This window comes from Staurois parvus, unplaced genomic scaffold (assembly GCF_062004578.1).
Source record: "Staurois parvus isolate SC_StPar_1 unplaced genomic scaffold, SC_StPar_1.0 ptg000719l, whole genome shotgun sequence".
Taxonomy (NCBI): domain Eukaryota; kingdom Metazoa; phylum Chordata; class Amphibia; order Anura; family Ranidae; genus Staurois; species Staurois parvus.
Window position 1 is genome coordinate 2,732,768 of NW_028318515.1, and position 26,022 is coordinate 2,758,789.

At 41.4% G+C, this 26,022-nt stretch overlaps 1 protein-coding gene across 19 annotated transcripts in view; it reads right to left on the reverse strand.

Moving 5' to 3' along the window:
• Positions 1 to 26,022, reverse strand: part of NCOR2 (nuclear receptor corepressor 2) — a 708,717-nt gene that overhangs the window by 298,468 nt on the left and 384,227 nt on the right. For 14 of the 19 annotated variants that reach the window (XM_089653696.1, XM_089653689.1, XM_089653694.1 and 11 more), the window contains exons 10-11: positions 4,653 to 4,825; positions 3,096 to 3,189 (exon numbers count right to left, since the gene is read on the reverse strand). In XM_089653696.1, the coding sequence (XP_089509822.1) occupies positions 3,096 to 3,189; positions 4,653 to 4,825 (267 nt within the window). The remainder of the gene's footprint in view (positions 1 to 3,095; positions 3,190 to 4,652; positions 4,826 to 26,022) is intronic. The other 5 variants (XM_089653704.1, XM_089653697.1, XM_089653690.1 and 2 more) reach the window with 1 other exon arrangement.

Below are 26,022 nucleotides of genomic sequence, written 5' to 3' on the forward strand. Positions count from 1 at the left end.
CTGTTGTGGGCAACCGTAATGCCTCCGGCCCACAATGAAATGGAGTCTGACCACCCCTGCAGCACTGAAATTAACACACGGAAATACCATTAACATTTGAGGGTGACTGATGGGTTGTGTGTTGAGATCACATCTGCAAACATCATCTTTATATGTTGACTGTAAGACTAATAAATTAAATCTAGCTGTCAGTCTTGCAAAAGTAACTGCCCTGGTAAACTCTGTAGATATATAGTACCTAAAACTATGTAGAGCTCAAAGACATGGTTAAGAGAAGGATATCCTGTGCAGATGTTATCAGTGATACATCTCAGAAGGTTAGTCGAGGACACTGCAAGGGTGATCTGTTTGGTGTCACCTGTGTGACATGGGAAATGCAGTGTAACCTCAGTGATTACTATGTCTGACAAAACTAAAATGCACAATATTAGAGCTCAAAAGAAGGTACACAAACATCACTGTGTGACAATGCTGGCAATAATTTACAATGCCAAATAGTTTTCATTTTTCAAAAAAACATCCAGCCACGTGTCCCTATATCCTATGAATATGAATGTCTATGGGAAGTTAAAAAAGTGACATTGCTCAACATCCCACGGTATGAATGCTTACTTCATTCATTGAAATTTCATCAGTATCATTTAGTAATATCTATAACTGATAATGTTGACTAGGTTTCATTTACAGCAAGTCAGAAGTTCTAAATAATAATAAGTGGTGATCTGATCACAAAGCTGATCCTACAGTAATATAATAATATAGCAACCGATAAGATGAAACTTATTTTTCTAACAATATTTAAAAACCAAATGCTGTGGTCCCTTCCACAGGGACCACACAAGGTGGGCTTTTGAATGTCTCATATGTTGAAACCAGCAAATATACATGTTAGCATTCAAGGTTGCTTTGAAATTGGTCCCCAAAAAAGTCACCGATATCAAACCTCTGGGACCAGTGCTAACAAGCACCATGCTCTTCAGTGCTTCCAATGTACTGGGAAGATGGCAGCATTGAGCAAGGGTTTATATGCAACTTATCTGCACCCATTTTTTACCGCCTGCCCTTCAAACTGGTAAAGGAGTTCTCTGGAGCCCTTATACGTTCACTGCATTTCACAAATGTTAAATAGATTATTTAAAGCAGAACTCCAGCCAAAAATAAGATTACAATGAAACCCATTAACAAAACAGTGTTAGCTGCAATATTCACCTTCAATCCGGTGATTTACCATGGAGTACTTTTTTTCTGCCACTAGATATCCTTAGTCTGATGGCCAGGAACATTCGACCTGCCTTCAGTCTGTTACTGCAAAGTGAAGGGTGAAGCAGAACAGTAATGTTCATTTCTCTAGGACTCTGATTTCTGCTTCTATCAGCATGCTTCTAGTCGGCACATTAACTAATTGGTTCTCTGTGCTGCTGCTTCCTCTCACACTGCTGCTCTGCTGTACAGGGACTAAAAGACGCTAATACTAAGTTAAATTCAAGCACTTTACACTGCTTGTATTTAAAAGATATATTTAATAATGTTTTAATGAATACAGAGCTTCATTTATGTCTTTTATATTGACAGACTTCAGCTTTAAATAAAAACACTAATCCCCCCATTCACCACTTTATTTTAATAAAATAATCTACATGGGATTTATACCAGGTCTCCTCTCATGGTATGCATCTTACCTTAACACCTGTCATTCTTAGGCTTTTTTCTGCCATCTTTTTCTGTATATATGTTTATTTATTTATAATTAACATTATGTACATAATATCAGTGTATATTATAAAAAAAAAAAATCATTTCAATTTATTATTTTGACATACAGTATGTGCATTGGAGCATGAGCGCCAATTTGTTAGAAGCACAGCACAGTTATTAGGATTTACTGTCTCTTCTATTTCACAGCAAATCTATCATTCATCTCCAACCCATAATGTTTCTGCAAAGACAACACATTCTCTAGGTAGTTTATCCTATAAATCAGTTAATCTTAGAAACAATATGTCACAGTGCTGTCAGCATCCTTTGCTGCGCAGATAGCCACTAGAACCAATAAATCAGTATATAGAATATTATGACAAAAATACAGCACGAGACCTCAAAACAATCGTGATGATCAAAGCAAATATTGCTTTCTAGCTGAGCTCCAGGCAAATATAAAAGACACATCTTTATGCAGCCATCCATTATTTATATACTCAAATTCGTATTAATTTGATTTATTTTATTGTTCCATGCAACCAGTGTAAATACCTGAATTTGATTTGGTATCAGTCTCTTGCTATCCCATATACAGCAGAGCTAGGGACTAAGAGGAGGAAGAAGCAGCAAAGAGAGCCAGTCACGTGTGATGCAATGCTCATGTGCTAATAAAGAACATGCTGATAGGTGGAATAACAGAGTGACAGACAGAGGAGGTAATCAGTGTGCTACTTCTCATTTTACTGTCCAGTCACAGACTAAGGTAGAGACAAGACTTGGGTGTGTCACCTGCAGCAGAGGAAATTCAATTCCCTGGCTGTGCTGTGTGGCAGAGTTGTGCAAATCTCAGAACTGGATAGCCAAAAAACAGATCTGTTGGCAGTTAAAACAGCACTCATATATTTATTTCATCTTTGTATTTAGCAGCTTGGCTTGAGTGCAGCTTTCACATATTCCTAACTGTGAATGTGCTCTCACCAGTCTCCCCACCAGGGGCAGACTGACCATTTGGAAACTCTGGCACTGCCCGAGGACCCGGGGTCAGTAGGGTGCCCCATGAGATGCCCCTGGTACCTTTTTTTGAGTTTGGGCAAGGACACAGGGGCCCCATGATCCTCTATTGCCCGGGGGCCCCATGAGTTGTCAGTCAGCCTCTGCTCCACACAACACAGATTCCCCGATTATAAAAAAAAAAAAAAAAGATCATTAAACAAGTAGAATATAAAAATCCACTGTTTATGCAGGCCCTGCAATTTTATTACATTCTACATATAATTCTATGACATTTTATTTGACATCTGCACATATGTATCGTCTGGGGTACTGTTTTTTGCTATGCAGACAGATTTTGGTAGTGGGTATTTTAGCAATTGACATATGCAAGAAAGAAGACTTACCTCCTGCTCTGACAGTCCGTCAATAATTTCTGACACTTCATGCTCGCTGCGTGCGGCAGATAAGGACAGGCTACTTCCCCTCTGTACTACCCTGCTGAGAAAAGAAATTGAAATGTTCAACCACCTGTAGTGATGCATGAGCAGGTTGTATGGATGAGCAACTTAACATGGTCACTGAAGGCATTCCTAGTAAGCCTGATACCCAGGGCTCTCCAACACTATAACAATACTTATAAATTCATGTTATTTCCTCTGTGTGACATTTCAAACAGCAAGCAGTGTTGGGCGATAAGCCAGAACTATCTCGATTGCAAACAGTAAGATGAAGAGAACCATTACCCAGAATGATGTTGTTTTGTCTGACCAGATTATACGTAAATGTAATTATGACCATATTACACTTAGACACATAATCGCTTGTTTTAGCACCAGCTGTACACAAAACACATTCCAGAGGGATAAATAATATTACTATATGATTCTATTCCATATAGTTGGCACATGTAATACAGTCCTGGTTCTTGAAACTTTCACAAGTATCTCTGTTCAGCCCCCTAAAACCAAATTTTCTCTACATAATGGTATTATCCATTGCCTAATGTTTTCTATGTGACCTAGCGGTGACGGGCATTCTTCCAGTGTGGAAAACAGCCAGTCACTGCACTATATGTTAACTGGCTCTAAGGTAAAAGGTGTAATGTGCTGTAACTCACATCTACCTAACAGTAATCATGCAATTTTGGTGTAAAAGGCAATGTGATTGGTTTCTAACAGGCATTTATTTGTTTATTACAGTAATTTATATAGAACTGACAATTTTTGCAACACAACATGCAAATTACAGGCAGAGTGTGTCCTGGATGGGATTCGATTAAAGAACCCCAAACCTGCAAACCACTAAGCCGCTGTGGTGCCCACACATCATCTGTAATATATACATATGATCAGAATATTTTGCACACAAAGATTTATTAAAGCGCATATAAACCTAAAAACAAAAATGTAATTTACTGCAACTTTCCAGACCTTACGAGTGGCAGGATTAGTTTTTCCAAGCGTTTTTTTTACTTTATTTTCACTTGGTGATCCTGCCAGTAACACACTTCCTATCCTCGGGTTTCATTGCTTTCCATAATGTGTCCATATAGGAGCAGTTTAGAGAGAAGTTAGGGAGCTGGAGAAGTGTCAATGGACTACAGGTGTGATGATTAGTGTGGCAGATGGGACTTGTAATTGTATTTTATCAATTCACAGATCTCTGTGAATGAATGCTGCAGATGTGCAGATGGAGCCATGCATAGCCACCTCGATTTCAAATATGACAACTGCAATGGGGGAGAAGAACCCCTGCAAGCAATTGGAGGGGGGCTATTTTGGGAGTGGGGGGGTACACTTGGTACCATGTTACACCATAAATATAGGTGTAAAATGTAACATGGTCTTAAAGATGGAGTTACCCTTTAATAGTGAAATCCGGACGCCATGGCTTGCTCCAGAGCAACTGGCTATGAACAAGTCAATGTTGTCCCTGTAAGGGGGTAAACATAGCACACCAACCTTTGCATGCGTTCTTGAAGCTCTCTCTGCTTGCGGATCTCTGGAAACTGTTTCTCATAGTACTCCCTTACTTTACTCTCCTTTGCTCTTCTTCGCGGGTTATTTTCAATCCGTTCCACCTTCTTCTCCCAAGCTTCCATCAGCTGGTCATAACGCTGGCAAAGTTTCTGTTCCTAAAAGAAACGTAAACATATTCATTAGAAAAAGCTAACTTTAAATATGAAAAAAGTCTACAGAAAGTGAAACTAAACCCAGAAACCAAAATTGTATATAATGCAGCTTACCAGTCCTAAGTTGTGCTGTCTGCACTAGTTTTGTTTTGTTTTTGTTTTTTAAAGGCTTTTTCCATTTTATTTTCAATTGGTGATTCCTGTCCTAGGGTAGCAATATTCTCTCACCGTACTGTATCTACAGAGGAGCAGCCTTGTCATATTGAGCTGCTCACCTGATTTACACAAATGCCTCCCTCTCTTCTCAATTCCATAACACAGGGGAAGGTGCCCTTTAGTTCACTGAAGAAAACTGGTGATTTGTTTAAGATTTCTGTTCAGTAGGATGTAAAGCAGTGTACAGAGGTCAGTAGGATGTAGAGCAGTGTACAGAGGTCAGTAGCACGTAGGGCAGTGTACAGAGGTCAGTAGGACGTAGGGCAGTGTACTGAGGTCAGTAGGACGTAGGGCAGTGTACAGAGGTCAGTAGGACGTAGGGCAGTGTACAGAGGTCAGTAGGATGTAGAGCAGTGTACAGAGGTCAGTAGGATGTAGAGCAGTGTACAGAGGTCAGTAGGATGTAGAGCAGTGTACAGAGGTCAGTAGGATGTAGAGCAGTGTACAGAGGTCAGTAGCACGTAGGGCAGTGTACAGAGGTCAGTAGGATGTAGGGCAGTGTACAGAGGTCAGTAGGATGTAGAGCAGTGTACAGAGGTCAGTAGCACGTAGGGCAGTGTACAGAGGTCAGTAGGATGTAGAGCAGTGTACAGAGGTCAGTAGGATGTAGAGCAGTGTACAGAGGTCAGTAGGATGTAGAGCAGTGTACAGAGGTCAGTAGCACGTAGGGCAGTGTACAGAGGTCAGTAGGATGTAGAGCAGTGTACAGAGGTCAGTAGGATGTAGGGCAGTGTACAGAGGTCAGTAGGATGTAGAGCAGTGTACAGAGGTCAGTAGGATGTAGAGCAGTGTACAGAGGTCAGTAGCACGTAGGGCAGTGTACAGAGGTCAGTAGGATGTAGAGCAGTGTACAGAGGTCAGTAGGATGTAGGGCAGTGTACAGAGGTCAGTAGGATGTAGAGCAGTGTACAGAGGTCAGTAGGATGTACATCAGTGGCTGGGTGTAAACGAACTCTGCAGTCAATTTACACCTGACTGCTGTTTGATCTGCCTAAACGGTAAAGAGGGATCCCCTTCAAATTAGGATGTAGATCAGTGGCTGGGTGTAAACGAACTCTGCAGTCAATTTACACATGACAAGAGGGATCCCCTTCAAATTTTTTTTTCAAGCGGACCCAAACGGACTACACACAGGTGGGTGTAAACGGGTGTACCTGTCCATAGAGATGAATGGAGGGTCTGGTCATGTCCGTCTCAGAAACTGACAGACAGACCTGATCAAACCTGCTGTGTGACAGGAGCCTCAGGCCCAGTTACCATGTGGGCGTTTTGTATCTCGGGCAGAATCGGCGATTCTGCCTGCTTTCCCAAAGCGCTATGCAAAAATGACGCATCGCACCATGCGTGTTCAGGTGCCATTGATTTTTAATAGCACGTAAATGCTGTGCGGTTCTGCTGCGATTGTTACGTGATAAATCGCGCTGCAATCACGGGAAACCGCATTGCAAGAAGCTTGTTGCCCAAAAGAAGCTCCTTCTCCTTTTTGGGCAACAAGTTTTGCACGATACAGTTTGCCGTTATTGCAGTGCAATTTTTAGTGCAACAATCGCAGCAGAACTGCACTGCATTTAGGTGCCATTGAAAATTAATAGCACCTGAACATGTGTGGTATGATTTGTCATTTTTGCAGAGCATTTTCTGATCGCGGGCAGAAATGTGGCGATCCTACCCGAGATACAAAAAACACCCAGATCCGAATGGGGCCTTAGTGCTACATAAAATAAATAAATAAATAAATAAATATATATATATATATATATATATATATATATATATATACAAATTTTTTTATTATTTATATATATATATTTTTTTCTAGAATAGCACAGCAGTTTTTCTAATCATCTGTAGATCAAGTAGTATCTGTAGATCCCACGGCCTCAGAACTTACCTTCATTTCTCACACTGCATCAGAAGACAGAATAGGGGCGGGGCTTAGGTGATCATCTCTGAGGCTGACCGCATCCCCTATCACCCACTCACACTGCAAAGACTCTCAGGCTCCACCTTGGGGATGCCAGAGTTCAATGAGAGCCCCTGGTTAGAGCTGCTAGAGGAGCAGGCAGCAATGCATGTGAAAAAAGTCCACAGAGCCTAGTTGTGGCCCTGCCCACTGACAATCCAGTGTGATACAACTCACTGGCTCTTGCCTAACTGGCCGGGAACGGCTCTGATTTGCGGGATGGAGCCCGGGACAAAGACGTTTTGGACATGGCTTTAAAATTTGTGACTGTCTCGGGCAATCATGACAGTTGGAACCTATGAAAATGTTACCGTGGAGAGAATACAAACATACTAATATACTGTAACCCAAAATCGGGAACCACAAAGTACAAGGACTGCCAGTATTGCTGTATAGTATTAATATTGTGCACTATAACACATATAAAACAATATAGAGACATTTAGTACATATAAGCAAGCGTAACCTCCCAATAGCATTGCATCTAAAAAAAAGCTGGTAGCACAGATCAGCAATTTCTATCTGTACCCTTCTAATTTACTGTCCTAACAATGGACGACAACATTAAACATGCAGCCAGAGCTACAATGGAATGGTTTAGATCAAAGCATATTCATGTGTTAGAATGGCCCAGTCAAAGTCCAGACCTAAATCCAATTGAGAATCTGCGGCAAGACTTGAAAATTGCTGCTCACAGATGCTCTCCATCCAAGCTGACAGAGCTTGAGCTATTTTGCAAAGAAGAATGGGCAAAAATTTAACTCTTTAGATGTGCAAAGCTGGTAGAGGCATACCAAAAAGACTTGCAGCTGTAATTGTTCTACAAAGTATTGAATGCAAATGCACACCACACGTTTCACATATTTATTTGTAAATGATTTTGAAAACCAGTTATTTTCCTTCCACTTCACAATTATGTGCCACTTTGTGTTGATCTATCACATAAAATCCCAATAAAAATACATCTGCATTTTTGGTTGTAACATAACAAAATGTGGAAAAATTCAGGGGTATGAATTCTTTTTCAAAGAACTGTATCACTACACCATTTGTGAAAGAGGCCTTACTGTGTTTTTGTGCAGGACAGAAAAAGGCTCATATATGCTATCTGCTATACATCAATGACTGAAAAACAAGGATGAAGAGCAAACTATTTGTTTTCAATAGCAGCTGGAGAGCCAGAAAAAAAACAATAAAATAAATTGACTGGAAAGCCTATAAAAAAGATTTCTTATAACTGTTTTTACGTTTTCTCACAAAATGCCAGCCAATTTCCCTTTTTATGCCCCAAGAATAGCTTTGTTGGTCTTTTCCAGAACTATAGAAGACTGTCAATATAATGTGCTAATTTTGCTCTGATCACCATTAGGAGAGTGCTGTCAGCTAAGATTTGTCCTTCGAGAAATCAGGCCCCCAGAGTAGGCAGCAGTCTCTACAATAATCAATGTTCAGTTAGAAGGACTATAACTGTATATTACATATTTACATATTCATTTAGTCTTTTTATAGATTTTTTTTATGTTGAATATGTATTAAGCATACGACAGGCCACCTATTAATCTAGAGACTGGTTTTTATTCCACATTCTATTCACAATTTTTCATAATTTTCCATATCTTTTATCCACTTATTTAAAAATATTCATAGTATTTTCATATTGTGGTTTATTTTTACTGAATGTCACTTTATCATGCATGCAGTTTCATTACACTATTCTTATTCCTATTTTTATCAATTTTTTAATATTTTTATTTCTATTTTTTCAATTTTAATTTTTTTTTTTTCATTAAAGATTTTTAATCATTAGCTCTTTTTGATCTATTAATATAGTTTTTGTTTTAATTAACGTTTTTTGGACATTTATCTATCACAATGATACAGGTTCTTGTAGTTCCTCTAATCTCCAGTAAAATGGCCGACTTACTATTAAGGCTAATACTAATAATATATTTAGCATTTTCTCTTATACACTTTATATTTCATCATATTTTGTAATTTTTAGATTTCTTTTTTTTTTTCTAAGGTATACTTCAATTTAACTAATCATGTATGCTTTGTTTTTTAATGAATAGCCAGGTCCACAACAAAATGGTGGCCGTTTTTTATCATGAATTTTTCGGGTATTTCGCTATTACACTTTCTGTATCTTTTCATTGAGAGTTTAATATCATTCATTTACCATGAATCTGGCAGTGTGGAGGAATTAGAACATAATGCTTTTTCCCCAGCCCTCGATCTCTGCATTGATATGATAGACCTGCCGGGCTTCTACAAAATGGTGCCCGTGTCGCGCATGCGAGCGGGTGCTATAAATAGCGGATGACATCAGTGGCAAGGCCATCCCTTTGATAACGTGTCTTCACACGAAACGTGACAGAGAGGAGCCTTGCCACACTGACGTCACGCCGCCGAGGCCACATCTTGGTCCTGTGGCCATCTTTAGACATATTGAACTGTAAGCTGGATTTTATTATCTCCTTTTGACTTGATCGAAATATGTGGCAATAAACGTACTAGACTATCAGAATACCTCTGTTTGGTGGCTTCATTCAGAGCCATTTAAGGTGGAGTAGTACCTTTGGTACAAACGGTGCTAAGTGGCTGGATTCGGTTTAAGGAGTTATCCTTGTGTGCTGGATTGGTTTTCTGCGAGGTCTGGAGTGCTGTCCAGTGTGTGTGTGCCATTGGAGCCCCCCTCCCCCCAGGTTGTGACCAGATCCATAATGACCACCAGGGTCCCCTTCTGGATAGATTTATGATATGCGCATATAACTTGCACTTCTGTTAAGTGCAAGCACACTTCATTTTCTTTGCCACGAGAAGTCACCTGCACCGAACCCTGATGTCACTTTAAGTACCGAAGTTCTACATTGACCCTAATTTGGTCTCATCCATTCACAAGTTCACTGGACTAATATTGAAGCACATTATATATTGATCGGTTTTAAATCTCATATGATTATCAGTTGTTCACGTTCATTTTTCTCACTTTAATTTTTGAGGTTTGTTCATCCATTCACATTTTTGCACTTGTCACTCTGTTGACAATTTTGGAATTTACCAATTTTGCGCAAATCAACCTTTGCGCTTTATGCACAGTCACTTTATTTCTAGAGCTGCATATTTGTTTTCATGATTCATTTGAGGATTAAGGGGTTTATCCTTCTATGCTAGCAGCTTTCTTGTTTTGTGCGCTCATTCATATTACCTGTTTTCATATAACTGTATATTAACATTTCCAGCAAAATATGTGCCCTGCCAAAAAGGTACAAATTATGATAAATGCGTCAAGTTACATAATGCTTCATCTAAATTTAAGATCACAACACAAGCTTGGCAATTGCAACAAATGAGAGCCCCATGGAACCTAGTACACAGGATTTTAATTACAACGCTCCAAGTTACCACATGCCACACAGTACTGCTATTTAGCAGCATCAACAAAACTTTCCATCATCAACTTGAACAGCCATGAGTGGGATAGTCACCCTTCACACTGTATGTAGCATTTCCTCTTTACATTCAAATGCAATCTTAGAAAAACTCACAAAATCATCCGCTTATGTAACCTAGCTTTTAGAAGTGTCAGGTCAAACCCCACTGCAATCTGCGATTCAAAGGAATCTGATCTCACACATGGGAGATTTTCAAGGAAACCCTTACTGAAAGAAATGCAGTGAAATGAACATGCAGATTAGAACGTCGGAACTCATAATCAGTATATTTGTTTTAGGTCAGTGCCTCGGAAAGTATCAAACATGCTGGATCAACATGACAATCAGACAAATAGTGTGAAGGAGATGTAGGCAAGTGCACGTTATCAACAGGATTCCTTGCAACTGCTTGGATTTGCAATTCATTTCAGGTTTACATTTCTTTTAGACTAGACTAATGTCAAACTCATATTACTGACATATTTCAAAAGTTGACAATCTTCTCATTAAAACATTAATATTGTGTTCTACAAATTAAAGCGGAGCTCCTCCCAAAAAGATTGATCCCCCGCTCCCTGTGAGGAATTCGTGCCTTTGGGGAGCCGGTACCCAATTTTGACAAGTATCTGCTCCCACTTCTGCTCCAACTGCCTAGGTGATCGGAATCAGAAGTTGCCTTTCCCCCCTCCCTCCCCGCAGTCTTTCAGGTCACGTGACAGATCCCAGAAGACTATGGGACCATTCACACAGTGCAGCGCTACTCATGCATGTGCAGTGGGCACCTGGTTATGAAGCCGCAGGCAGTCACAGCCAGATGCCTACACTTACGATGCTGGTGCCGGGGAGAGAAAATGGCCGGTCAACCTGCCTGGTGTGAACACACCACTGAATCATAGGACAGGTGAGTGGCTGTTTTTTAAAGCTCCATGCACACTAGTATTTTTTGGGGTTTTTTTGCTCAAAAAACGCTGGAAAAAATGCTGGCTAAAAACCGCTGGTAATAGCAGTTTTTTTAAGTCAAGTTAGCATTTAGAAATGTTAGCGGTTTATTAGTGTTTTTACAGTACATGCAGAAAAAAGCTAAAACAAAAAAGCTGCGATGAGCATTTTAGTAGCGTTTAGCATTTTTTTCTGTTTGAAAAACGCTCCAAAAAGAAAAAAAAAACTTTACAAAAACTATTTTCTTTCTACTTCTAGACACTTAAGCTAAAAAAAAACGCTAATAGTCTAATGTAGTGTGCATGGATATATAGGAAATCACTACATTGAAGTCTATCGCACTAAAAATGCAACTTTTTGCTTTTAAAAAAGTCCCTGACCCTTTTCAAAAAACGCACTGGGTGAAAACGCGGAGATGTGAACCTGTCCTATTGTAAGTCATGTTAAGTGAATTGTAGTGCATTTCTGCAAAACGCTGCTGAAAACGCTTAGCTGTGAACTGAGGGTAAAAGTCAGCAGCAGCCTTTTCGTAGCTACTGACTTATTTTCTTCAGATTTGACTGGAGCTTTAACTAACTGCCAAAACAGGGTTTAATCTCTTAGAGGGAAATAGAAGCTCTAGAGTTAATTGTACCATTCTATGAAAACTGGGGTAAAGAGTACCAGAAAAAACCTGGAACAGTTGGCTATAGCAATAAACCAGATAGTACATGATGGAACCTAATCAAGTACTGTGGGCTAACAGCTCCACTTTCCGCTGCAGTTTGCCCTAGAATTCTAAATCAATCCATTGGTTTGGGCAGGACTGGGTAATTACCGTATTTTTCGCTCTATAAGACGTACTTTTTTCCCCCAAAAAAGGGGGGAAAATGTCAGTGCGTCTTATGGAGCGAATATAAAGTGGCCGGTCCGATATTTCCGCCGCCACATCAGAATATCGGGCTGGCCGCTCAGCTGTTCTCTGCTGCAGGACCTTACCTGTTCCTCGGTCCAGCGCTGTACAGTCTTCCCGTGCCGGCATCTGTGACAGTCGAGTGCCCACTGCGCATGTGCGAGAAGCGCTGTGCTTTGTGAATGGTCCGGCGTCTTCTGGGACACATGACAGGTCCCAGAAGACATCGGGCCATTCACAAAGTGCAGCGCTTCTCGCGCATGCGCAGTGGGCACCCGGCTGTCACAGCCGGGTGCCCACAATAAAGGGAGGACAGCTCCGCGGAAGTGGGAGCGGGTACCTGTCAAATTCAGGTACCCGCTCCCCCTCCCTCCCTAAGGGTCCGCAGTCTCTGGTCATCCCCTGTACTGTGTCCTCAGTCTCTGGTCATCTCCTGTACTGTGTCCGCAGTCTCTGGTCATCTCCTGTACTGTGTCCGCAGTCTCTGGTCATCTCCTGTACCATGTCCGCAGTCTCTGGTCATCTCCTGTACTGTGTCTGCAGTCTCTGGTCATTCCCTGTACTGTGTCCGCAGTCTCTGGTCATCTCTTGTAGTGTGTCCGCAGTCTCTGGTCATCTCCTGTACTGTGTCCGCAGTCTCTGGTCATCCCCTGTACTGTGTCCGCAGTCTGTGGTCATCCCCTGTACTGTGTCCGCAGTCTCTGGTCATCCCCTGTACTGTGTCCGCAGTCTCTGGTCATCTCCTGTACTGTGTCCGCAGTCTCTGGTCATCTCCTGTACTGTGTCCGCAGTCTCTGGTCATCCCCTGTACTGTGTCCGCAGTCTCTGGCCATCCCCTCTACTATGTTTGCAGTCTCTTGGTTATCTCCTGTACTGTGTCTGCAGTCTCTGGTCATCCCCTATATTGTGTCTGCAGTCTCTGGTCATCCCCTGTACTACGTCCGCAGTCTCTGGTCATCTCCTGTACTGTGTCCGCAGTCTCTGGTCATCTCCTGTACTGTGTCCGCAGTCTCTGGTCATCTCCTGTACTACGTCCGCAGTCTCTGGTCCATCTCCTGTACTGTGTCCGCAGTCTCTGGTCCATCTCCTGTACTATGTCTGCAGTCCATTGGTTCAGAATATTTTTCTTGTTTTTCTCCTCTAAAACCTAGGTGTGTCTTATGGAGCGAAAAATATGTTACTTGTGGAATAAAATGCTGAGTCACATATAACAATTCTACTGGAGATCTACATTTTGGACATTACCTGGCCACTTCTAGAAAAACTTTAGGGCGGGCTTGCCTCCCCAAACTGCTCAGTTATCACTTGTAAATGTCTCAATTCTCGTACAGTGATCTGTATATAAATCTTCCCTTTTACACTCTATGCGGAATGTGATGATTCACAGGTGCAAGGCATAACAATTGGTCAAGTGTTAGCAGAATTGCTGCTAATTAGCACAGTTTATAGGTAAAATATAATTAGCTCTGCAGAACATTGCCACCAGCTTACTAATAATTATGTAATTAATGCCACCTAACTCACCATTTTGCGCTGTATATGACTTTTAGATACCATAACTATATTTTATGCCATGCTTTTGGCAAGTCGGTCCTAGCTCGTTCCTTATTTCTAATCAGCTGGTTCAGAGGGGTGGAGGAAAGATCAGCCAAGACTGTGCATGTGAGAACAGGCAAGGATGAGACAAACAGAATCTCATGTACTGCATTAATTTGTTTTTAAAATGAATCTGCCATCTCCATCATATTTATAAAGCGACAAATAACTAATTGATAACCTGAAAAATCCTTTTAGGGCTGGTTCACACCATTGCATTTCTGCATGCATGTTTTTGGTGTATTTTTGATGCATTCTGGTGCATTTTTCCCCTCTTTTTTTTTTCTTCATCTCAAATAAGAACATGTACGTTCCGGTGCATTAAGGTGCGTATTTCTGTGTTCCAGTACAGTTCAATGCAGAAAAACTGCAGCATGCTCTACGTTTTTGTCCCTGGAACTGGAACGTACTGGAACTAATCACAATGGCATGAACTATGCCACTGGAAACCATATGACCAACTATCCATGGGTTTTGAATGCAGAAAAAAATGCACTGGACTGCATGTGGTGTGAACTGGACCTAAAAGTGGATACATGCTTTCAAGAATTAAGACAAACTGTAAGCTGGACTAAGATTTAGGGATGCACTTATACTGTTTTTTCATTGGCGAGTACAAGCACTGATACTTTTGGTCAAGTACTCGCAGATACCGAGTACCAATACTTTGCTTTAATGGACACAAATTGCACCCTAAAAAAAGAATAGCATGCGATTTGAACAGGAATACAATTACATGCGGTTTCCCCACTGCTCCTGTATTAACCCAGGTTTCTCATAGCCTGAGTTCAGACAGGAGCGGTGCGGAAAACCTCCCTGCAGGCATCCTCTTAGGTGAGGAGAAAAAGCAGTGAGGATTTGAAATCCCCGCCACTTTCTTTCTTCTCCTTGCAGTGATGACAATTCGGGTTAGAAGGCATCCGATTGGCATCTGTGTGTGTTTAATACTTGTAATGAATATATTCAGCATATGACTTCCTTTATTATTTACCTTTATTTACATGTTTCTTTCCATTTACATGCAGGCCAACAAAAGTGACAGTCACCCAGGCCCTACAACATTTCTGGGGGTTGGTTCCCACCAGAGATCCACCTTAACAGGAAAGCCCTCCATTCGGGATTTCCTGACAGGCATCTGAAATCCCTTACATCCCAGTTTGAATTGGCTGGTTTTGGCGGTGACTTTAAACTCTCAGAATAAGTGGATTCCCACAAAAGAGACATCACCACTGCCAGGGTAGATCACAGTTTCCTGAAACAGATGAAAAAAAAAATCTTACAGCCTACTGCTTTAGCTGTGATGGCTTATTACTAGTTTAATGTGACTGATGACCATATAGATGCACAGCGCACTTTAGCTGCATGCATGGAAAGCTGGTGCTATATCCAAGTAGTTTTGACTTTGTTAGCCTTCATGGTTATTCAGCCCTGACCTTGACACCAAGATCAGCAATGCCACAGATGGCCAGAGTGCCCTTCTGCCCCACTGTAGGAGGTCTGCAGAGGGATTGGAAGTGTCTGCTTCCCCACTTAATCCCTTCAGCTACAGGTACTCTCAGGGCTTCAGAGGCTGACTTCTACTCAACCCACAGAACTCTCATCTAGAGGTCAGCTTAACCCCTATAAACAGCCTTCCGCATGACAGTGCACTACTACTTCTAAAAGGGGGGTTTGGGGTACATTTTGAATGGGTCCTTGGAAAATTTGCATCTCTGGCTGCGGAGTGCAGGGGACACGCTCTTTAGCACATTGCTACCTCCTTCCCTCTGACATTTCCTCCAGTGATTCCCCACCATATTTCCTGTGCTACTGTACAAACCATTGTAGCTTCTCTTGTTGACTTGGGTTCCCCACATTCTGGGACCCTCTGCCCATGTCAAAATGGGGGTTTTGGAGTTGTACTCTATTCAGACTCCTGCACCTTTCTTAGAAGGATCCACTGCCCTTGAGCTCTGTTAAATTCTGTGTGATACTGGGTACCTCTTGGCATCCCCTTTCCTTTCTTGTTTCTCTCCTTGGTCTTTTGCAGCCTCAGATGCCACCACAGGTAGCTGCTTCCTATCGGCACAGCTGCAAGCTCAATCTAAAGACACAGACAGGGCAGCTTGGTCCTGCTCCCACATCACAAGATTTGACAGACATCAGTGGAATCCAATTGTTCCTGCTGTCTCAGCAAAGCCTGTGAGAGTGGGGAGAGCCACTAAAGACAGGCACAGTAGACTCAGGTATGCATGGGTAGGGTGGGGAGAAGGGAGCAATACTGATACCTAAACACTTTTTCATGTTCAGGCTACAAAACCACTTTAATGTTTTCTGATCAGAGTCGACAGGTGGTTCCCCAAGTGGTCCTGATGCACAGACAGGCTCTGCTCCACTTATGAACTCATCAATGGTTGTTGCCCATCCCACAGTTAGATTGCTTTTGGAGAACCTGATTGTATGCAAACTCTCGTGGCCCTAAATAAAGAAATTTTCTTTTTTTTACCTACCGTAAAATGTTTTTCCTGGAGTCCATTGAAGGATATAGGTGCCAGTCCTGTGTTTATTTTTCTATTGCTCTTGGTAATGCTTTTCCATAAAGCTCAGGAATGTTGGGTAGAGGAGGGGAATATACAGAGGCTGGCCTACAATTTTCCTGTTTGCCAGTGTCCAAAACCTTCTGTAGGTGGCAGTATACCCCAATATATCTGAACTATGCCTATTTTCCTCATTTGACTCCAAGAAAATAATTGTGTCCTATGATTGTTTTTAATTTGGCCCATAGTTCAGTTTAAACATGGGTTAGTGTGCCAACCAAAATATTGTTACTTGTCAAATGAGCAGAAAGTGATAAAGTTCTGAGTACAGCATGTTTGAAGGTCTAAGGCTTGCCATACACTATATAATCTGAGCAATCTCTGTAGAATCTTCTTTAGATTTACAACATAAATGATCCATTCTTTTAATATCAAATCAGGAAGGCCCTTGAACTACATAGTTGGTAGAGATTGTGTATATTCAGCCTAAGGTAACAAGGAGTATGAGTCTAAAAATGTCTATAATCTTAGATCAAAACTTAAAGCCCTGAAAGAAACTGGTAATGAGGGACATATGTAGGCAGCAACTGCTCACAGCTTTTCAAAAAAATATACATAGATACTCACCTCTATGCTGCAGCTGTCCTACGACGTCTCTAAGACCACATTATTATTATACAGAATTTATAAAGCGCCAATAGTTCGCTCAGCGCTGTACATTACAAAGGGGGACAGAACATGTGACAGAACAATACCAATACAATGCAAAACATGAGGGGATCGAGGGCCCTGCTCTTACGAGCTTACAATCTAGGAGCTAATAGCACCGTTCTTGGTCTACTCGGAGCAGAGACCAGTGGTTGACCTCATAAGTCTTTCAGGAGGATATTCTTAAAACAAGCTAATAGCCGGATTTCAGCAAGCTCCAAGCAGTGCTGAAAGGAAAGCTGGGAAGACAGACATATGGGAACTGACACTGCAGAGATTCTGTTTGCAAAAACTTCTCACTCCAGTGCTGCCATCCTGACCATGGTTTCAATATTCAGTGACCTGAAACATTCTAATATGCAAATTTCAACACTTCCTGGTAAACTTCCCCCTTCATCTGTACACCTTGTTACTAGTTAGTGAGGTTACCCATCATAATAATGGTCTAATAGAGGAGCTGAAGGAGGGCCGACCAGCTCTCTTCTTCCCCAAAAAGTGTAGAATTTGTATATTGGCGTCCTTCCTTGATTCTGACCATTTCTCAACACACGACTTACTTATTATGTGGCACTAAGTAGTGAAACCTAAATCAGGCTAATAACCTTAGAGCTTGTATTATCATAAACCAAAAATCATATTTAGGAACTAAATGGTTCCCCTTAATTCAAGACAACCTCAAAGGTTCAATTTGAGTGCATCCTGAATAGCAGAGACAGTCTATTTGCCTTTAGTAAATTAAGTCCAATATGTTATAGGCCATACTTTCTCTACAAGTGCAGTTGCTTCAAAGCTTAGTAAATGAGCAGAAGCTCTGCTGACTTCCGTCATTCAATCATGTGCAAGCAAAAATACTTTTTTTCCCCCTTGCATGTGATTGGGTATTGTTTGCATAGGGAAGCTTCATCTCATTTACTAAGCTCTGGACCAACTGCACTTGCAGAATGCAAGTCTATTTGCCTTTAAATCAACCCCACTGTATGCAAAAATATGGAATGATCTTTAAAAAAGACCAGGATCTTACAATAGTCTTTCTGAAAAGTGTTAAAATGGGATTTCTACTATAATGGTTTTCACCGTTAACATTCAGCGCTAACAGAAAGGAAAATAGAGTGAAAAAGCTGTAGAGTAAAAAGTTGTCATCAAAATGCACTTTGCACAGATGTCTCCTGCTGGAAAGATTCCATAAAGACCGTGGCCATTTAGGAAGTAGAGCTGTTTCTTTTCCATGCACATCTTGTGTGTCACAGAATTGTTTAGAGACTTGGTAAACAACTAGAGTCATCACCATTTGGCCGGGAAATCCAGCGTTCAGTATTCTATCATCACATAAAGTACGCTGGGGCAGTTGGCAAATGGATAATGATTTACTTCCAGGACGTCTGTAATGTAAACAAGACAAATGCTTGCCAAAAATTTACAAGAAAGTCAATTTTCCACTGAAACAATACTGGTAAGAGGCACAGTATCTACAGATGAAAGAATAAGTTGGCGAACCCTTAGAAAGGCTCTGCTTTTCTGCATGATGTGGAGCATTTAATTCCTCAGGACCACCAGGCGATTACCCCAAGGCTCAGAGATATATTCAGCTGATCCTGTTTGGAACCTGTCTGCCAGTAGGAATCCCCAGATGGGTTATCTTTCATCATAGAACCATCTTTTCGGAGTTTCCCTTCATCCACAGTCGGAGTGATCTTTGGTGTATGAGACACAAACGCACAATTTAAATTGTGCTTCCGGTGAGTGCGCAATTTATTCATTTCTTCTGCATATCGCCGGACTACATGCATTACAAAGATCTCATCAAGATACACTCATCTGTGTTTCTTTGATGACTGGACTATTCTGTGCATTTATATTCTGCGTTTTGTATTGTGAAGTGAAAATTGTTGGAGCTCACGTCATTTCTTCTCCCCCTCCTGTTTCCAACTTTTGGGAGGATCGCATATAGTGTGTCTGGTCACATATAATGCATGTGGTCCACATCTGCTGACATTTAAGTAAGGGATATTGTACCATCTTCAATACTGGTACAGTCATATAACATCAATGGGCAAACTACGGCCCGGCGGACCTTATAATCCGGCCCGCGGAGCGTGGCAAACATTGGCTGTCAGGATGTAGGCGGGGCAGCGTGACGAACTCCTCTCCTCTCACAGTCCGCCCTGAAGACCATAACATCAAGCGCTGCACTATTTATCTTATATTGTTTATTTGAAGGTTGATGGTTTTCCTTTTTAGTGTATCAGCTGCTGTGTCGGTTAGCGCTCACTGAATCCCTCATTACCATTCAACTGCTTTGGTCGACCATGGCAAGGTCTGTTCTGAGTGGAACCTGTGCTGTTAAACCGCTGTACAGTCTTGGCCACCGTGCTGCAGCTCAGTTTCAGGGTCTTGGCAATCTTCTTATAGCCTAGGCCATCTTTATGCAGAGCAACAATTCTTTTTTTCCGATCCTAAGAGAGTTCTTTGCCATGAGGTACCATGTTGAACTTCCAATGACCAGTATGAGAGAGTGATAACACCAAATTTAACACACCTGCTCTCCATTCACACCTGAGACCTTCTAACACTAACGAGTCTCATGACACTGGGGAGGGAAAATGACTAATTGAGCCCAATTTGGACATTATCACTTAGGGGTGTACTCACTTTTGTTGCCAGCAGTTTAGACATTAATGGCTGTGTGTTGAGGTATTTTGAGTGGACAGAAAATGTACACTGTTATACAAGCTGTACACTCACTATTTACATTGTAAAAAATTGTCATTTCTTCAGTGTTGTCACATGAAAAGATAGAATAAAATATTTACAAAAATGTGAGGGGTGGACTCACTTCTGTGAGATACTGTACAGTGAAACACTATACATGCCTAAACATGTGAGCAATACACAGCATTTAGTATTTTCTTTAGCAGCATTTTCCTGCCAAGATTTCTGGTGTTCAGTGGGACTTTTACAGATGCCCCACGTGCACAAGGCTTAAATGTGTTCTGATCTTCAACAAATTATAATGACAGTGTTACTAAAATGGATTAAATATTTTAAACCGCTAAGATAGTTAAATCTTAAAAAGTGGGTAACCAGCGAATAATATTCTAATTGCTAATTCAGGCGTAACAATTCATTTAGGGATTGTTTTGCCCTGCTGTATATTCAGCAATAATAATTTTGGTAACTTGCTGTTTAAACATCGGATGAAGTGCAATAGTGTCCAACTGAAAGATTTCAGAGGACCTCATTAAAGTTTATAAGACTGAAAAAAGTTATAAAGAGATTTTTAAAGTCATGGCCCGCATTAGTCTGCAGGTAAGCCTGTGTTTACAAATGCAAGAATATTCAGCACTGTTTGTGCTTTCCCTGTGGGTGTGTGCCTGACAATATTCAGTGCAAGGATAGAACACATAATACTCAAACAGGTGACAAAAAAACCAGCATGAGAGCTAAGGCTCTGCAGGAATCTCTTGCACTGATAAAATTTGTGCCCATAAGTCTACCACATAAATAAAATGCTGCCCAAATGAAGTTCGGTAAAGTAAAGACCACCAATATTTTGTGGATCAGAGACAAACTGCAAACACAGCCATTGTAGAAGGAAATTCTACTGGAGAATTTCAGTCAGAAGATAACGAGTTATGTGTACGGCAATGCTCCAAAACACAAGAGTAACAACAAAAGTGTTCAAGCAGAAGAAATGTTGTATTTTAGGATGGATAAATCAGATTCTCAACTCAAGACCCTTTGAAATTTTGCGCAATGGTCTGAAACAACAATTGAAGCAAGACATACCTAAAATATATCTAAACACTCCCCTAACTTCTGCACAAGACATATGAGCAGAGGAAAGTGTAGTTAATGATATAGTAAAGAAGCTCCCAGTTGTTCTAGAAGATATAACATGGTAACTATCTACACTCACCAGCCAATTTATTAGGTACACCTGTTTCATTGCTTGGTAACACAAAATCAGTCATCAAACCATCTAAACGTGGTGATAACTTGCAGAAGTTCAAACGATCATCAGAATGGGGAAGAAAGGGGATTTAAGTGACTTTGAATGTGGCATGGTTATTGGTGCCAGATGGGCTGGTCTGAGTATTTAAAAAACTACTGATCTACTGGGATATTCTCGCACAACCATCTCTAGGGTTTACAGAGAATGGTCCGAGAATGATAAAATATCCAGTGAGTGGCAGTTGTGTGGATGAAAATGCCTTGTTGATGGCAGAGGTCAGAGGAGAATGGACAGACTGGTCCGAGATGATAGACAGGCAACAGTAACTCATGTCAATATGGACCAGATCTCTAAGTAATGTTTCTAACACTTTTTTTTTTGTAATTATTATAATTTTTATTATTGTTTCTTACAAAACCAACATAACATTTAATACATACTTCTCAATCATTTATTATAATTTTCCAAAAGGAACCGCACCCTCCCTTCACGAACACCTTGTTGAATCTATGCCATGAAGAATTAAGGCAGTTCTGGAAGCAAAAGTGGGTGCAACTCGGTACTGGCATGGTGAAGTGGCCAGGGAGTGTACATGCACTATTTGTAAAATGAATACTGTAAATAAAGATCAGAAAATGTTAGAGGGACTAGTCAGAGACGTCTATAAGATTTCTAAGGGCTACCATAGGTTCTACACACAGACACTTTATACACACACTGCTTAACTATCATGATCAGATTTTATATAGTATGTGCGCAGTGCCTCCAATAATCTACTGTATTTTATATTGTAATGTAATTTTAAATAATGGAAAATCCATAAAATAAAAGAAAAACTGAATTCATAATTCCTAAAGTTTGTGCAGAACTCTTTCCAGCATAAACAATTCCAGCATTGTGCCGAGTACAGGGCACTTGTTGAGTCAAGATCTGCTTTGCTATTTTCCTGCCAGTTTTTACCGCCTTAACAAACGTTGAAAACTCCTATACTATTACAGGTTTATTTTTCTTGTAAACTCACTTGGATATTGTTTTACAAATGTTCTGTCACTGCAGCCAGAATAATAGAGAAATGTTATGATATCAAGACTGAAGCAATAAAATTCAAGCTGTGAATGGTGATCCACACCACTCCCTCAGCACTTCATATTGCTGATCTGTTTCTGACAGCATGCTAATGAATTGCATAGTGGAATTATCTGGTACTTTCCAAAAGGTAATTACCCTCTGGCATTTCCCTAAAGGAATACCTTATGGGTTTGGTCTATTCCACCCCTCATGAATTAGGAAGAACCTTCAGATATGACCTTAGACAACACACACTTCAAATTCAGCACATTCAGATTGTACAGAAATGTTAGAACTAGTTTCTTAAAGACTCCATATGTTTCTTAATCCTGGCTCAGCAACAGTAAGCATCTGGGCAAAGGACTGCCACTGTTTCAGGGGACACAAGATACCATAAGAAATTCTAACACGCAGTTTGCTTGAAAATGAACATTTTTTCTAACCAGCCGATTTCACTTTTTTCTTTTTTGAAAGAGATATCATTGTGGTCTGAAGTGTAGGCTCAGGGGATGCTATCTTGACAATACTTTTACTACAGGTGCATTTACCAACGTGCAACAGGAGTGCAAACAGTAATGACTCAAATGTATTAACTTTCTTCTGGACAACATTTAATTAGATATCAAAAGTGAGGATTAAGATGATGACCCCTGGTAGGTTCCTTTTAATGCAGATCTATCATAGTATGGAATGGAGCTGTTCACTAAGTACTACTCCTGCATATTTAATAACATTTCACAGTGGTTCCATTACTGTTTTTTTTTTTTTTTCAATATAGGGATCCAATTGTTAGGCACAGTAACCTACAGCAACAAGATTGTAGTTCATGATGAGAACATAGAGTACTTAGGGGAAAAAGCAATGGAAGACAATTTCCTCCTGTGCATGCTTTTATGGACTGGTAAAGTGTGAAGCATAGAGATGCCTGTCATACAAAGGAATAAATTAGAATCCAGGTACATGCGGGGTACTAGCTGGGAAGAAGTGACTGTGTTATAATGAACCACGTCCAGTGGTGTATTTGGTTCTTGTGTTGCCCTAGGCAACACAGAACCAAGCCCCCCTCACCCCAGTGCCACCCCCCTCTGCCATCACTGGCCGCCACAGCCCTAGCCCCCTGGCTTAGGGTTGCCACCATTTCTTTAAGCCAAGCCTGAACACTGTAAAGGCGCAGGGCACATTTTTTTATCGTAGTATACACTATAGGAATATAAAAGACCTGGGACAGCTTTTGGGTGCCCCAAGGAGAGTAGTAATACTGGGCACATAGCGTGCCATGGCGAACAGTGGGTGTGGCCAAATTACTCTTGCTGACATCATCATCCTGTTCCCCCAGTGATGCCAAACCTGCCCCCAGACAGCCACCCGCAGCTCCTGGAATGGCAATACTTTGGTGTATGACTATTTTGGTAACTTGGGAAGCCACAACCTGATCTGACCAATGTGTCAGAGTTTCAGGCAGACTGAAACCCGGACACATGATTCAAAACCCAAACCGTCAGGGTGAATCCTGGACAGGTGACAACTGTAGGTACTCTACGGATGAGCAGTGAATGAAAAAGCAGTGTGTGATCAGAGGGCTAGATGGGTTAGATGGCACTGGGGGTGTATGAAGTATGCATTACCTCCCACTACACAGCATGCTGGACAAAAAAGCATATAGAGTGGTCACCCTGAGCTCCTCCAGTCTATGGGTCCATTCACGGCATACAGGTCACAGCCATCCCACCCCCTAAGTGTTATCACTACTGGATCAGATCAAATTATATCTGCAAGGAAATCCATATCATCCTTCCTAGTGCCCCCCGAGACAGAGGAATTTGGGGGATTCCCAGAAGGAATCAGCTAATGGGAGGAATAAGAGAACCAACTGAACTATTCCCCCTTCAGTCTGCATTCAGCAGTACTGGAGGAGGGGGCATAGAGCCTCTGGTGGGACATCCAGCCTCCACCATGGACTGTGCACACAGGACTAGAAGTGACATTCATTTTCATTTTGATGCACACATACACTGTCATGTGATCTCATGGATGAGTAATGATCATTGCAAAACTGATGATCACACACACTGCCAAAGCCGAGATCTGACACCACGTCACTCATCACACAGGCAGAAGCCTGGCATGTGCATCCACCGCTGGCTGTCTTATACTCACCACAGTGCAACAAGAAGCCAGCCCATCATCATTACCGTCCCTCTAACACTGCTCCGCTCTCATCACCACCAATCCCTACTCTACTCCCCCCCCCCCCTCCCTCCCCTCAGTCCTTGCTCTGGGTGGAAGAGCCCACTGTGATGGGCGAGGGCAGGCAGTGACAGACCAGAGATGAACAGAGATGAACAGAGATGAGTGGTCATGGTCTCCAATATAATCGACAGTGTGAGTCAGTTATTTGTGAGCATGACGAGCCGGGAGCTGGGAAGGGGTCCAGGAGAGGAGGGGAACCACAGACTGTCTGTCCCGTCAACCCCCGGACCAGCACTGAGTGTCTGATTCTCCAGACACTGTCTGAATCCCGGCCACCACCTCCCAATTGACTGACCATGTCTCTCAAGAATTGAACAGCAGCTGACCATCCCCGCACCCTCCTCAGATCCTCAGCAGTGCCTCCCTAGGTACCTTCTTCCGAAGGAGCGGTGCCGCCTCCCTGAAAATTGCCACCCAAGGCAAATGATTATTTGTCTCACGCTAAATACACCGCTGGCCACGTCTGGGAGGGGGGTGATGACCTAAGTACTCACCCCCATAAACAACCATTTACTCATTCGCAGGCTGCACTCTGTTGAAGGAAATAGGGAAAGAATGTCTTGTGTAAGCACCAAATTGAGCCCACTTACATAGGGCTATGGACTCCTGCCCTGGGCTTATTAGGAGGCACCTAGCCCTGTCATATAGGGGAGAGAGAAAAGAGTCATATGTTAACCTATACCCAAAAATGATGGGTATTTCTCGCCATCCTTGAGGCCAAGCGGATAGGCTGGGGGGCATTCACAGACCAAAGAAAGTTTCACTTTTAGGCCTGGTTCACACCTATGCATGTTGCAATCTGCTGTGGGAAAAGAAGTCCCTGGTTCTTTCCAAAAACTCGGTGGCTGAAAACGCATAGGAACTTATTCCATAGGAAACCATGTTAAATAGACTGTAGTGAGATTCTGCAAAATGAAAAAAACACTAAAAAAATAGGTGTGAACCAGGCCTAAAACAGAATTAAGATTATGTGCTTGCAGTGCAGAGAGTATCTGACGTGCATCTTGATGTGCTGATGTATCTTTCTATTCCTACCAAAACCATAACTTTTCAGATTCATTGATAAGCCATTTGTGATGTTTTAAAAGTGACGATGTTACGCTTCAAAACGTAAAAACCTACATGTATTTGGCTCATCTGCATGTATTTCTACTATGAAAGAGGTTTATTGCAAAATGTATCCCCCTAATTGCACAGCAAAATTACATCTTTATTCTTTTCTTGCTTTTCTGAGTGCAGCTGGCTGGAGAGAGAGAGAAAAAAAAAAGCTTTTATTCCTCAGTAAGCTGTGGTGATCAGTCAGAAAGGAGAAGTTACGCTTCTGTACTTTTAATTAATTCTACCTTGTATTTTGCTGGGTCAGCGTCTGTTCCTTCATACCTTGAAACATTAAGCTGTCCTTTGGCACCAAAAGCTCTGTGCAGTTGGCACCTTAACCTGATGGTAATTAGCTTTTTCCTTTTAACCCACAATGTTCCACACTACAGAGGTTATTAAATTCTGCACAAGTTATAGGAAGAGTTAGAACCCTGTTAGGTTTTTATTGCTTTTTATTTCTCTGTCTGGGAGACTTACACTCACTCTCTGTCCTTGTTGAACAGAAAACAAAAAGATGAAATAACAGATGACCAGCTCAAAAGTCCATAAATCTTTTTTTTTTTACAAC